This window comes from Pan troglodytes, chromosome 9 (assembly GCF_028858775.2).
Source record: "Pan troglodytes isolate AG18354 chromosome 9, NHGRI_mPanTro3-v2.0_pri, whole genome shotgun sequence".
Lineage (NCBI taxonomy): Eukaryota > Metazoa > Chordata > Mammalia > Primates > Hominidae > Pan > Pan troglodytes.
In genome coordinates this window covers 53,310,933-53,327,335 of record NC_072407.2, presented here as the reverse complement: position 1 = coordinate 53,327,335, position 16,403 = coordinate 53,310,933, and the positions used below count along the sequence as shown (strand labels likewise).

The 16,403-nt window shown below is 34.1% G+C and overlaps 1 protein-coding gene across 1 annotated transcript in view; it reads right to left on the bottom strand.

The window, feature by feature from the left end:
- The window catches only part of LOC451709 (NADPH oxidase 4-like), a 78,479-nt gene that overhangs the window by 19,517 nt on the left and 42,559 nt on the right, over positions 1–16,403 (bottom strand). The window contains exon 7 of the mRNA XM_054661779.2: positions 42–123. Within this exon, the coding sequence (XP_054517754.2) occupies positions 42–123 (82 nt within the window). The remainder of the gene's footprint in view (positions 1–41; positions 124–16,403) is intronic.

The following is a 16,403-nucleotide window of genomic DNA, read 5'->3' as shown; positions in this document are numbered from 1 at the left end:
CCCATTGCCTCGTCAAAACCCAGTGAACTCCTTTTGCTTACTTGGGATAATTTCTAGATTGAATGAAGGGCAGAATTTCGGAGTCTTGACTAGATGGAGGCAGTAGTAAATCTCGAAATCGTTCTGTCAAAAGAAAAGTAAACATCAAGCTGTGAAAAGATAAAAGTCATGAAAATAATTTCAAAATGGAAGTATTTCCTATTGATTTATTTTGTTAGCCATTTTGACTGTATATCCATCCTTTATTAGAAATTTACCCATCATTTTATGTATTACTAATATATATGTAGTGTATGTGTGTGTGTGTATATATATATAGATGGATTATAATATTTTAATCATAAATATATATGTAGCCATTAAGGATAAATAGGTATAAATATATAAATAATATATATTCATGTATATATTTATTTTAAATACATAAAATTAAGCCTGGATTAATATTCAAAATAGTTATATTTATCCTATAAATATACATAATATATACATTTCTACATATACATATTTCTCATATATAAATACAAAAATATATTTTTTTTCCTTAATGGTAATATATATCTTTATGATCAAATCTTATCATTGAAAGGTTAGAGAAAATATACATGACCAATAAACATACTAAGAGATGCACAGTCTCATTAGTAACCCGTGCAATGTGAATCAAAACCAGACACCATTAACTAGCATTTACATCATGTAGCATTCAATCGACAGAAATTAGTCTCCCAAGACCAAGTGTTGGAGAGGATGTTGATCAACCTAAGCTCTTATACACTGCTGGTGGGAGTCCAAATTGGTACAATAGCTTTTGAAGACAATTTGGCATTATCATTTAAGTTTTGCTTTTGCAAAGTCTGTGGCCCAATATTTCCATTCTCAGGGATACACCCTGCAGAAACTTTCACATGTGTCTTAGACAGCAAGTATGAGAATGTTCACAGTAGCACCACTCACAGAACAACATAAATGGAAGCAGCTCAGTTGCTCATTGACATGAGAGAATGGACATTTGTGCTTATTCACAAAATGAAGTACTAACTGAAGTGAAACTGAATGATTTTAGTTACAAATAAAAACCTAATGAATCATATTAATATAATGTTGAGTGAAATAAAATCTCAGCAGATTACATATAACAGAACATAATTTTTATTGAGTTAAAAAAACTAAGCAGTGTATTATTTAAGTATGATATATATGAAATAAAGCAAACCAATTAAAAAGGAAGGACATGCACAATTCAGAATAATGATTATCTTTTAGGAAAGGTAGGGGGATGAAACAGGAGAGAAGCAAAAGGGTAAATGTAACTAATTGTTGGTGTTTCATATGTATTAATTGTAATATCATAAATGAATAAATGAATAAGTGAATGACGGCCAGGAAAAGACCAATAATGACTGCATATCATGAGCTAAGAATTGATTTAGTAAACTTCAGTGCATATGAATTCATAATGAAGAAAAGAGAGAAAATAGGAGGCGGAGGGGAAGAGGAAGGGAGAAAGAAAAGGGAAAAAAAAGAAGGACAAAGGAAAAAATCCTAGATGTTACCTTGGAAATACTTACATTGCATAGCTATCTGCATGGCATAGAGTATGCACATTTTCAGGAATAGGTATGCATTACCTCTAGAGTCATACCTATGGAAAGGCTTCCTTGATCCCTCCATTACTTTTTTGTTCTCTCCTCCTGCCCAATTTGGAATAGGCTGGACCTACTGTATATTCCCAGCACAACTTGTGCTTCCACTTTCTCAGAGTTTATCACACTATGTTTTATTGTTATAGGTATTTATCTCTCTATCCCTCTTTCTTCTTCTAGTAGATGAGTATTATGCCACCAAGATACAGAACATTATCTGATACATAATTAAGGTGCTGGATAAATATTTGTTGAAGAAATCTTTCCAACATCTATTTTTATTGGAGAAAACTGTTTGCTAAGGTTAATCATAATAACTCCCAGCAGAGACCAAACGGTCATATATCAACCATGAACAGCAAGTGGACCCATACTCCCGTCTTGACACAGTCGCACAGTCAGGATTAGATAGTATGCAAAGCTAACACTCCGCAGCTGCAGTAAATCCTTCACTAACTGAAGGTGAGCATTTCCACAAAATGATGAAAATATACACTTGATGACAATTGCCATTTCCTAGTTTATGAATAGCTAGATGTTAAATTATTTGGAATACGGCAGTCACAAAGTGGCCAGTGCTTCCTGAGAAGCAGAATGTATATTTTATCTTCATATTTACTAAAACGTACTGAATCAGAGATACACAACTGGCTTCTACTGTTTTTTTTCTCTTAAAATTCTGACATTTCGTACAATATAGGTGAGGAGGAACTAATGAGATCCAAACACAGATGTGCTTACACTCTTTAGTCTAGAAATCCAAAAAAAACACTCTGTGTTTTTCTCTAATTATACTCCTTAATATTAGTTCATATTTTTAAATATTATATTATTGGCTGATATTTGGGCTGATATTACTCTTTTTAATTTATAAAATTAACATTTCTTTCAATCAAGTGACTAGTAAACTTTCTGATGATAAATAACCCTTGGTTTTCAGTCTACCTGCCAATTTATGGGGTACTCATTAAATGAGTAATGTGTAATGCTCTATCTTTTCCATTTTTTTCCCACTTAGCCTTTTCCTAAAATGAGTCTTGAAAAATCAAGCCAAAACCCAACAGCAAACAAGAACTGTACATATCAAGTAAAGAACTGTTAAATCAAACAGCTATATGTGTTATGATATTCCTTGAAAGGTAATAGTATAAAGTTTAGTGAATTTCTCCCAAACTTGTTAAAAGCAAACAATAATCAGAATTCTTAGTGCACACAACTATAATATAATACATCCTTTTCACAGCAATAAGTTTTTCTCTTTTTACATAACCGTAAAGGACATATGACAATAATTCTGGAGAAAAGAATCTCTGCAGATGATATATGGACAGGACTAAAAACACATACACAGATGCACACGTGTGTGTGCATACACACACACACAGAGCAAAAGCAGCATAAAAGACATCACTTATAAAGCTATAAGGAAATCTATACCTGATGTTCCTATATTTGGAACATCCTTTAATCAGATTATCATAAATACAAAGAATATCAAGCAAACATATCTTGAATAGCTCTCATGGTTGTCAAAAAGAGTTCATAGGCAGGGCATGGTGGCTCACACCCATAATCCCAGCACTTTGGGAGGCTGAGGCGTGTGGATCACCTGAGGTCAGGAGTTTGAGACTAGCCTGACCAACATGGTGAAACCCTGTCTCTACTAAAAATACAAAAAATTAGTCGGGCGTAGTGGTGGGTGCCTGTAATCCCAGCTACTCAGGAGGCTGAGGCAGGAGAATCACTTGAACCCAGGAGGCGGAGGTTGCAGTGAGCCAAGATCCTGCCATTACACTCCAGCCTTGGCAAGAAGAGCATAACTTAATCTCAAAAAAAAAAAAAAAAAGAAAGAAAAGAAAGGTTCATATATACATAAATACATAAACAGAAAATAAACACAGAACTTTAAAAGCATGTCTTTTAAAAACATTTTATTTTTATCATTATATTAATAAATTCTTAAATGTGAACAATTAATTTTATCTTATAAAAGCATACTGATGATTAATTTATTTCTTTATAAAAATAGATAAATGATAACAATTATCCTTAGAAAAGTTCAAGTAAACGGAAAAATTATTTAGTTCTTTAGTCTCACAGATTTTTGCCTATCAGTTCTTTAATTAGCATCCTATTGTCTATTTGATTATGAGGAAAAGGCCAAAATAATTTGATGTTTTATTTGTTAAGTAAAAAAAAAAAAAAGATATATTAATGCTACTTCTTTTGCAGCAAAATGTCAAACCAGATGATCTACTTTCTCAGCAGGCTCAAACTGTTTTTTAAGAAAATGGCACAGTTATCCAAATACTACAGCTCAGTCCTTTCACAGGACTTCTTAGAAGAAATTCATTAAAGCCACTGGAAAAAAAAAAAACAAAGAAACAGGATTTTCTGCAAAGTGATACTGTGATGAGCTGACTAACGATGTGATAATGTCTGAACATGATTTTCTACCAGTAGGAGATCTATCTTAATTAACACAAGCTTTTGTAGACTTTCACCCAATCTTTCTTTCTCCCATTCAATCAACAAAAAGATTATGAGGCTCTTAGACCTGGATGACATACTGCACACAATTACATTAATTTGCACTCTCTGGTTAATCAACTGTGACACAATATACTTAATTATTTGAAAACAAAGATGAGAAAATTAAAATACTCTTTCCATTTCTAATTGAAACTTTTTCTACATCTTTTTGTGACGAAGATGTTTCATTTTCTCCTTTGCAGAAAATGACCAATCTCTAATCCACCCCAATATGCAGAATATACCAAATGCAATAAGGATTTACATAACAATAAAAAGCAGTACGCATTTTTTTTTTTTTTTTGAGATGGAGTCTTGCTCTGTCACCCTGGATGGAGTGCAGTGGCATGATTTCAGCTCACTGCAACTTAGCAGTATGCAAACCTATTCCTGGGATGAGAAGAAAATAAAACCTCTTACCACTACAAAAAAAAGAAAGAAAAGAAAGAAAAAAATATATAAAAAACAAAAGTAACAATGATTAATGCCATTCTTGTATAACCTAAATATCCTTTGCATCTAGAGATGTGATCACTGTCACATAATTAGTTTTTTTAACAGCAACCGAAGAAAGACCTATTGTTTGCTAGAGAGACCCAGGCAGGTTTTGCCAATTCCAAATCATTGTTTTCCTTCAGGTAATCCCCCTTTCCTAACTTCCTCTCTATAACCTCCTCTATAAAAATGAATATTTTAACTGTTTTGAGTATTAGATTTTTCAGGGTAATAAAAAAGTCATATAAAATATTTCTAAGGGAGACAGTATTTCCCTAAACCAAAGGTACTTGAACAGAAGTTCCTTGCATTTTTATTAATAGGTTAATTTTTAATCTTTCTGTTAATGCTCACATTATACAAATTTGCCAGTTTTAATTTTTTTAAAATGGCATCAAAACAAACGCATTATTCACAATAGCAAAGACTTGGGACCAACCCAAATGTCCAACAATGATAGACTGGATTAAGAAAATGTGGCACATATACACCATGGAATACTATGCAGCCATAAAAAATGATGAGTTCATGTCCTTTGTAGGGACATGGATGAAATTGGAAATCATCATTCTCAGTAAACTATCACAAGAACAAAAAACCAAACACCGCATATTCTCACTCATAGGTGGGAACTGAACAATGAGATCACATGGACACAGGAAGGGGAATATCACACTCTGGGGACTGTTGTGGGGTGGGATGAGGGGGGAGGGATAGCATTGGGAGATATACCTAATGCTAGATGACGAGTTAGTGGGTGCAGCGCACCAGCATGGCACATGTATACATATGTAACTAACCTGCACATTGTGCACATGTACCCTAAAACTTAAAGTATAATAAAAAAAAATAAGAAAATAAAATAAAATAAAATTCAAAAAAAAATCCTTAAAGGACATTAAAGATTAAGACTCTATTAAAGTCTTTACCTTAGTTTTAAGAACACCTAGTATATTGTAACCTATTAATAGTATTAGAAGTTATATTGCAAGGAATCAGACAGTACTTCATACCCCAAAAAGGGTCAATAAGATGAATGCACCATAATATTGATATTATTTCACATTTTTTGGCAATATAGGCTGAGGATTACTTCTTAATGCAGGAAAAATTATGAGAGAGTATACACGAGAAAGGAGATACCAAAGGACAAATCTTTCTTCACTCATACAGTCTGCAGTATTTAGCAGCAACAGGTCATAAGAGAAAAGACACTGCTGCCAAGTAGATCTTACGTATTCTTACCACATACAACAAAGGTAACTATTTGAGGTGATAAATACATTAATTAGTTGAGTGTGGAAATCACTTCACAATGCATATGTATACCAGAGATATGTATTCCCTGAAAATACATAATTTTACTTAATTATACCTAAATAAAGCAGAAAAGAAATTCTCTTGGAAAAAGAAAAAATTAAAAGAGACAACACTCAACTGGTTGTCAGAGAGCCTGAGTTCTTGACCTTAGTCTGCTTCTATTCTTAATTCCTTTTCTGAACTCACAACTGAGTCAGATGAGTTCAGTGATCTTTAAGCCACCTTTTAACTTTGAGTTGCTTAAAAAATATTTGCTTATATTCTCAAACTTTGCATCTGACAAAGGACTAGTTTCCAGAATCTACAAATAATTAAAACAAATCAGCAAAAAAACCCCACAAATAATCCCATCAAAAAGTGGACAAAGGACATGAGTAGACATTTCTCAAAAGAAGACATACAACACCTAACAAACATGAAAAAATGGTCAACATCACTAATCATCAGGGAAATGCAAATTAAAATCACAATGAGATGCTACCTTACTACTGCAAGAATGGCTATCATTAAAAAATCTAAAAACAATAGATGTTGGTGTGGATGTGGTAAAAAGGGAACACTTTCACACTGCTGATGGGAATGTAAATTAGTGTAATGACTATGGACAATACATGGAGATTCCTTAAAGAACTTAAAGTAAAACAACCATTCAGTCCAGCAATCTCACTGCTAGGTATCTACCCAAAGGAAAAGAAGTCATTACATGAAAAAGACACATGCACGTGCATGTTTACAGCAGCACAATTCACAACAATAAAGATATGGAACCAACCTAAGTGCCCATCAACTAACAAGTAGGTAAAGAAAATGTGGTATATATACAACATGGAATACTACTCAGCCATAAAAAGGAACAAAATAATATCTTTTGCAGCAACTTGGATGGAGCTGGAGGCCATTATTGTAAGTGAAGTAACTCAGGAATGGAAAACTAAATATCCTGTGTTCTCACTTACAAGTGAGAGCTAAGCTAACCTTTGAGGACTCAAAGACATAAGAAAGATATAATGAACCTTAAGAACTCCGGAGCAGGAATGTTGGAAGTCGGGTGAGGGATAAAAAACTACATATTGGGTACAGTGTACATTGCTTGGGTGATGTGTGCACTAAAATCTCAAAAATCACCACTAAAGAATTTATACATGGAACCAAAAACTACCTGTACCCCAAAAACTATTGAAACAAAACAAAACAAAAAAGAATATTTGCTTAAGGAATGAAAAGAAATCGTATTAAAGTCACTGAAAGGGAGTGGGGCCACATGTCTTTGTTTGACTGAGACTATTCTGGTTTATGCCTGCTCTCCTAGCATCCTGCTCCATTTCATATTCACATGAGATTTTATTTTTAATTATATATTAATAAGAAAATAAGCTAGGGGTCATGTAGTTGATACAGAGAAGTATCTCCCAAGTGCCCCTTCAGTGAAGAACTTGTTGCCCAGCTGTGGAGAGTGCAGCTGGCAGGCAATCTCCATCTGTCAGTTCCATCAGGGTCGGCCTCAGATGCAAAGCAAATACCTCTCACACAGCAGCTCACATCCAGTGACTGAACAAGGCAAGGATATTTCAGCGCTACACAGGCAACTCTGATGGGCAATATTTGCTCTAGATCTTCCCACCAATTTGGCTGGGCTTTGTTGAACCTGCCTTGTTTCAAATTCTTCCTTCACCCAAACCCTCTTTGTTCTCTTTCCTGTCATGGGTATTGATCCCTAATAAGCATTTTACATTACACACACACACACACACACACACACACACATTCTAGCTAATCCAACCTGAAACACAGGTGCTTCCTAGATCTCCACTTTGTACTGAGAACTTCTACCAAGTTCTCGGCTACTGTGGGGTGTGATGCATGTGCATGTGTTTAAGTAGAATAAAGATCAGCAATAAATCATTTCTCTTTTTCCAGAACCTTCCAGATGTTACATAAATAACATCTCTGTGGCATGTGCAGGTGGTCACTGTCAATCCATTTTGACTACTCTTCCAGCCATGCTGTCCAGTATCTTGATCACGCCCACCTTGACTCTATCAGTTAAGTATTGCCTGTTGGCTCCTGATCATATATAATAGCTTTTTATTTTATCTATATCTTGTTTGAATTTTTAATTTTTAGATTTGTTTGAATTTTAGTTTTCAGTACTTATCTAAAAGTAATCTATCAATCATCTATCTATACCTGTGTGTGTATATATATACATATGTATATTTAAAGAGTAGATGTAGGGCATGGATGTGCACACTACCACGCATGAACATATCTTCAAGAGTAGCTGTCATTCATTCATACTCCCCATATTATAGATCTTGGAGTATTATCCCCTCCTCCACCTTCCAAGGAAAACACCACACCAATGCAGACACACAATACACACAAACACACACACATGATGCTTGAAATAGAAGGTACAAATGAGTTTTCTCACAACATGTAGGAATTACTATTTAAATATATAGACACAAAATGTGAACATCTAAAATAAGTAATTTCTCAGTAACATTTCTGAGCATGCACTGTAAGTCAGGCACCAAGTGAGGTTCTTCATGGGCTAAAGGTCTAGCAGAGAAGAGTCTAAATAATGTGCTTCTTTCCCTTTTTAAATAATTTTGTAATTACATTCTAAATTCTTTATCAAAAGATACAAACACTACAAGTAAATAAGTGCTAAAGGTATGTTCTGAGAGTTTGGAACAGAACAGTCAACTTAGCCTGGATATGCTGGTAATAAAAAGCAAAAGAAGCAGAGGGGTTTTATAAAAAATAAAACAAACCAACAAAGGAAGTCCTTTTGAGCCATGGTACTAGATAAGGTGAATATTTTTGCTCTGTTATATATATATCAATAATCTATAATGATAGAAAATTTAGAATTGGAAATAAAATCAATATTTTGGATAATCAGAACTTCATCATTTAAATCATGTTTTATTCACTTTTTCACTCATCTAACAAACTTTTATTGAGTACCTATTATTTGTCACATACTGTGAATAAAACAAATTATTATCACCAAGGCAGCTCTGTATATTAAGCACACACAAAAAATGCCAGGACAACAAAAGAACTTCAATGCCATTATAGCTACTTGAAAATAATTTAGAATGTAATTACAAAATTATTTAAAAAGGGAAAGAAGCACATTATTTCTAGGGATTTAAAGAAATTAATGGTTTGTCAAAATTTGGTGTTTATTTTCCTTAGAAATATGCATATTAATCTTAGAAAAACAAATTCCTTCTGAAAAGAAGAATTAAAGGGCAAACTTAGAGTACATCCACACCAACTAGAAAGATATGGAACATACATCTCCCTACTAAAAAGTTTGTTTAAATCAAGCGAATGTCCTTTATTACCACGGTAACTCAATAATAATGCATGGTAATACAGAGTAATACATGGTAGCTGAATAGTAACAATATTTATAATAGTAACAACAGTTGCTATTTAAACTATTGGTTTCAGATAAACATGAGAGGCTCTCAAATTAGTACTACTTTACATAAACCAGGAAATCAAGTTGCAACTTATTAAAGATATAGGCAGGCCAGGTGTGGTGACTCATGGCTACATTCCCAATATTTGAAAGCTTGAGGCCAGGGATTTGAGACCAGCCTAAGCAACACAGCAAGACCCTGGCTCTTCAACAAAGTTTAAAAAATTAGCCAGATGTGGTGGTATACATCTGTAGTCCTCGCTACTTGGGAAGCTGAGGCAAGAGGATTGCTCAAACCCAGGATTTTGAGGCTGCAGTGAGCTATGATTATGCTACTGCACACCAGCCTAGGTGACAGAGTGAGACCCTGTCTCTCTCTCTCTCTCTTTCTCTCTCTCTTTATGTGTGTGTGTATATATATATATATATATATATATATGTTTACATACACACATACATATATACACACACATATATATTTGCCTATATATATTACATATGTAGACAAATCTTGTCTCATAAGATTCTAGGATTCAAATGAAAATGATTTATAATTCTAGAAGAAAATAAAATGATTTACAATTCCAGAAGAAAAAACCCTATCAGTTGCATGCTCTGGTTATATAAAACTATCTTTTTTGCAAATATTAAGGCCATGTCAAAGTAATATAAAAAACAGAATTTTATACTGTCTTACATAAGGGGAAAAAATCCCTAAACCCATACATGTAATTTTCAGAAGATGAGATGTGTGTACAACCAGAGCTAATGAATGAATAAGAACACTGATAGGAAAACAAAATAAGCAACATAAAAATCCTCTACTTGACATGTATTCTCCATAGTATTCCTGTAATATTTTCTGAACTATACCAAAATTTATCTACTATCATTCACACATTATGAGGAATTGAATTATCCGTATCTTAGAATTTATTTCTTTCAAAATAATTATACCACTTTACAGCAATAATGAACTGAGAAATTAGGAAACAACTCCTCAATTTGGTATGTTGTAGACAAGGAAACTAAAAACCAACCAGCTGGCTGATTGTCTCAAGGTCACATGGCTAGAAAGAGGCAAAGATACTTAAAGAAAAGACAAAAACAAAACAAAACACTCACAGTCCAGGGTTCTTTCCACTGCCATCATACTGCCTTATTCTTTCCTGAGAATATACAGTACTCCCTTTTCTCCCCTCCCACCTTTTACTTTCTTCTGGCCTAAGGATTACAGGATAAGAGAAAGCTTAGCAGGGTCATATGCCATCTGCATGCCTCAACACCTGGTACTTTTAAATACTGTAAGGTCTGAAGGTAGACAATGCAGTATTACACAAAGGAAGATTATTTAATGGATCCTTTTATTTCCAGGGGGAGCAGAGTGATAAAAGTCTATTTCTGTGATACTCGTTATTTTGCTTCTTACTTGTTTAACACACTATTTTAAAAAATCAAAAGCAGTTTTTGAAAGAACTACAGACAGACTTCTTGGCCCCTAAATACATCAATGAATCAATGCCTAGGACTGGATTTCTTATAAAATATAAATTCTCTTTTATTGCCACAGAGGCTAAACTATAACAAAAAATGAAAGAGGGTGGGAAAAAAAAACAGTTTCAAAGAAAGTGAAGGCAAATAACAGACATTGTTGGGTAAACACATTATTGTTACTAAGCTTTCTACAATCCACCTTTTAAGAAAAATGTTATATTTTCATTTGTCACATCAAATGCATTTTTTTAAACAATGTTGGCTTTCGTCAAAAGAAACACCTCAGACTGATCAAGACTCAGCTCCATACTAATTCAGTTCCTGGTTTCTGCACAAACTGAATATATCTTAGATGTATATTCAAGAAAAAACAGGCCATTTTATCCAAGACCAAGACCACCCCCACCAAAAAAAAAAAAACAAAACAGGAGATTTTCTTTTATGTTTTATGAAGTTCAAATCTAAAGACCCGAGCAAATAAAATGAATGCCATGCAATATATGGGCCTTTAAAGCCAATAGAAAACAGCCATGTAGTGAGTCTTCTCTGTTCTTAAATAGAAGATGTCTTGGCCGAAGACCAACACTATGCATCAGGGAAAAACAACAAGCAAATACATAAAATGATTAACAAGTGTATCAAGAAAATGAGTACTTAAAAATGTTCCTGATAATAACGATAATGGCACAAAACCCTTGTCCTTTTGCTTCCTTTGAAATTACTTAGTCCATTAACACTAGGCTCATTTGGCAAACTGACATATGCCTTCTTAGCCATTCAGTCAGTACATTATGTGGTGTTTTTGACATTGATTAATAAATTATGTTACCAAGAAAATCCCTCATAATTCTTATTTTCTTCCATGTTACATAGTAAAATCAAGTAGAAAATAGTGGATAACAGAGACTCTAAGCAACTTTTAGGAACAGAACAATTCTAATAAAAATATAACAATCCATAAAAAGAAACCGCTTCACCATAATAACTCTACTTCCAGGTCCAGTAATTGTATGATTTGTTTATTTTCAAAACTAAAAAGTTACATTTTGGCCAGGCACAGTAGATCACTCCTGTAGTCACAGCACTTTGGGAGGCTGAGGTGGGCTGATCGCTTGAGCCCAGGAGTTTGATTAGCCTGAAGCAACATGGCAAAACCCTGCCTCTACAAAAAATATAAAAATTAGCCAGGCATGGTGGTCTGAGCCTGTGGTCCCAGTTACTCAGGAGGCTGACATGTGAGGATCCATAGATCCTTCCCTAGATCCTGGAAGGTCAAGGCTGCAGTGAGCCATGACCATATCACTGCACTCTAGCCTGGGAGACACAGCAAGACCTGTCTCCAAAAACTGAAAAGAAAAAAAAAAAAAGAAGGAACATTGTGAAAATTGGATAGAAAACAAAAATTTGGTATTTACTCCTATATTTGGGTTTGTAAAATGGCTGGAATGAATAAAACTTAATGACTGGTGAATTCTTTATTTATTAAGCAATTTTTATATTTCTGTAGTATTTTAAGTGAGCTGTCACCTACTAAAAAACGTGACAGCATATATTTAATGTTCATAAAATGAAAAACCAAGGGAAAAAAAATTTATCCTCTTTCCTGAGAACAGATGGGCACTTAAATTGTAGTACACTTATAATGTGCCTCTCATTTCCCTGATAAAAAATTTCCTTGATTTCTGAGGCTGTAGAATTTATGCCCAGTTCACATTCATTGAATGACTTATTATATTGTGATAGTAAATAAGCCACGTTAAGTTTCATCATTATCCTAAATGATTTCCACATAGACTCACATGAGGCTAGAACTACAGTGTTTCATTATACAAAGCATATATACTTTAAGATATAATAGGTTAATCCTCATCCTGAGACAGATCCATCTAGATATACACAGGTATGTATATATACACAGGTATATATATACAGGTATACATCTGTATTTGCCATTCATCTTCTGCTGCTAATCACAAGCCAGATCAGTATAAAATCAATCATTTTCATAGTTCTGGGGAAATGTAGAAACAGGAAGAATTTAGAAATAGGCCCATTTGCTATGTGCCTCTTTTTGTATACTAACTCTCTCCACTTACTGGTCGCCAATGCCCTCAGTAATTCACAGCAATATGTACCATCGCCAGACCTTTCCTTTGCATCTTCCTAATGACATGATTTTTATGAGGCTAACAGTGATATTGATCAGTCCTATTTATTTATTTATTTATTTACTGGCTTTTTGCAGCAACCATAGATCACTCCTTTCTCAAAACTCAAAAGATAAAGTCTTCCATTTGCTTGACACTAAAAAATCTTTAATGTGATGTATTTGCCTCCAGCCTAGTCTTCTTCCTTTCTATTTGATATAACATTGGCAGGGTGACCCATATAAAGGGCAAATTTGATTTCAGTTCCTGTTTAAAACTCCTCAATATTTCACCAGCATCTTTTGGGAAAAGACCAAGTTTCATAGAAAGATCTACAAGCTCTTCCTTGGCCTAATATTTGGATGCCACCCCAGCCAGGCCTCCCAATAGCATGACATTTTCCTGACATTCCAAGCTAGTTCACCCTTTGAGCCATTCAAGCTATTTTTTCTCCCTGGAATAATCCCCCACTCTAGGCAAGTTCTATATATCTCTAACACTCAGTTTGACCCAGACAGCCTCCCAAGTTTTCTTCCCAGCAACTTGTACATCTTCCATTTGCTCCTGGAACTATATCCTAAATCTCTCCAGCAATATAAAACTTCCTCTCTCCACTTCATTCTCATCATTCAAATAAGTGTATAAATATATTTTAGCATAATTTGTATATTGTTATAACTATTATAAAATAATCATATATCTTTAACTTATATCTTCTTCATCCTTATTTCCTCCTTTCAGCTGCTGACTTATTTCTTTATTTCACTTTACATACAAACTTCTTAGAATTTGTCCAGTGGTATTCTGGCAAATGTTTAATAGCCAGGTCTAATGATAGATAAATACATAAGACCTACTTTATGGTTGTCTTTGTTAGAGAGCTGCTATAACAAAATACCACAAATTAGTTAATTTATAAACAACAGAAATTTATTTATCGCAGTTCTAAAGGCTGGGAAGTACAAGATCAAGGCACCAGCAGCTTTGATGCCTGGTAACGTCTGCTCTCTACTTCTAAGATGGTGCCTTACTGCTGTGTCCTTACATAACAGAAGAGCAAAAGAGCAAAGGGGGAGGAACACACATGGTAGAAGAGCAGAAGAGAGTCAATCAACTCCCTCAAGCCCTTTCACAAGGCACTAATCTAATCCATGAGGGCTTTATTCTCATGATTTAATCATCTCCTAAAAGTCTTACCTCTTAGTATTATCATATTGGTGATTAAATTTCAACATATGAATTACAGGGGACACATTCACACCATGGGAATGATGTTGGTCAATTTCTGTGGAATAACTACTATCACTGTGAGTGATGGGAAGCTATCAGACATGACTTCACTGACTATGGAGGTGGGAAGAGAAGCACATTCTCTCAAGCCCTAGGAGGTAACCCAAACATACTGCCAGATTTGTCTATACTTACCAACTCCACATCCTCTCTTACTTTAGTGTCTCTTAAACTTTTTAAAGATATATTTTTATAGATATAAAATACTCTCTTACTCTTATTATCTCTTAAACTTTTTAAAGATATATATTTTTAAAATATCTCATTTATGGAGCTATTTTAAACCTGTTCTTTAGTCCTTGTACGCTGCAAATGCAATTCCCCTATATATTTCTCCTCTTTATTCGGGGCTCTGTTCAGAGAGCTTTTCTAACCTTGTGTAACAGTGCAGATCCAGGCAGAAACACGACTGCGTAAGTTAAGTGGAAGAAATTCATTAGAGGGAACTAATGACTCAGGTGAGGGAAGAAGTGAGTAGCCAAATTGAGGATGGTGAAAAAATACAAAGAGTGGAAGAAAATTACTACCATCCACAGGGGCTGGTAGGACATAGGGTATAGGTGAGGCTACTACAATCTATAAACCATGGCTAAATGGCAGGAGATAGAGTCACACCAAAACATCTCCAAAAAAATGATAAACTCCCCATGGACCAAAACACAATCTCTATAAGAGCGGAGACTTTGTCACTTTTGTTCAATGCTGTATCTCCAGTGACTAATAAACAGTCTGGAACACAGTAGCTGTTTAACATACCTTTGATTATTAGCCAAAGTTAATAGTTTCAATATTATCTTCCACAAATGACTAATCATTGTAATTCACTAGTCATGGCAACAGTAACAACAAAAAGAGTACTTCCAGGCCCTCCTTTGGGTATACAGCAGTTGATAATGAATATTTGTTGTAAGCTTAAAGTTTACATTGTATGAATATGAATTATGTAAAATCTGTGAGATTCCATATATCCAAATATGATTTATTTATTTATTTATTTATTTATTTATTTATTTATTTATTGGCTTCTTGCAGCAACCAAAAGCCATTCACAGTGATATCTAGTGTAAGGTGGTTGATGTAATTGGCCTAAAATATGTTGTCATAATAAAGTAATAACATTAATATAAACTAGTGTGGTTATAATCTGACTTACAAGGAGTTTCCAAAAATGAAAAAAAAAAATACTTTAAACACGTAACACATGTTCTGTTTAAATCTTTTCATGAAAAATCTGAATAAAGCCTATAACACGACTGGCTCCTACAGTGATATAGAAACAAATAAGAGAGTTATCGACTCTTTTGTGGCCCAGTCCTTAACTAACCCTATATTTAAGATTACTTGCACTGTGAGAAGTCAATATATTATGTGACTGAGGCAAATCCACAATAATATATGGCCCTGTCTTCTCATTTTTAATCCTAAAAGATAACCATATCTTCTCACTGTAGAAAACTTCTCCAGTAGACAACAGGGGAATTTATACCCAAGATTCATAGAAACATCATGTGATACATGCTACAAGTCCTTTATTGAATATTTACTCACAATTATTGCTAATTCATTAACTGCTGAAGGGATCAATGGCAGAAAGTTTACATTAATTACATGTGGATGTTATGTATTTAATTCTGTTGTAGCACAACACAAACACCTGTGGAATAAGTGGCTATTTAGACCACCAAAATAAGCAAGGGTATAGCATTATCTCAGACATTAATCAATACTAATCATATGTAACGAAGAAATTAACAAAACATTTTTGTACACTTAAAATGATAATCAAGTCAATAATCTCTGACCATATGTTTGAAACTGGAAAGAATGGCTGCTTCTAGAAGAGCAATAAGGTATTCATTCAATTAAAAGAGAAATCTACTTGGGTAATCCACTCCATCTACTGTACTACCATCATTTCAAGAAAAAACACTGAATCATGTCTAAAATGTTTTAAGGGTCTTCTAAACTTTAACAGGTCTTCCACGTATTTAGGAGATGCAATTAGAGGTCAGGTGAACCATGAAAATCTAGACAACA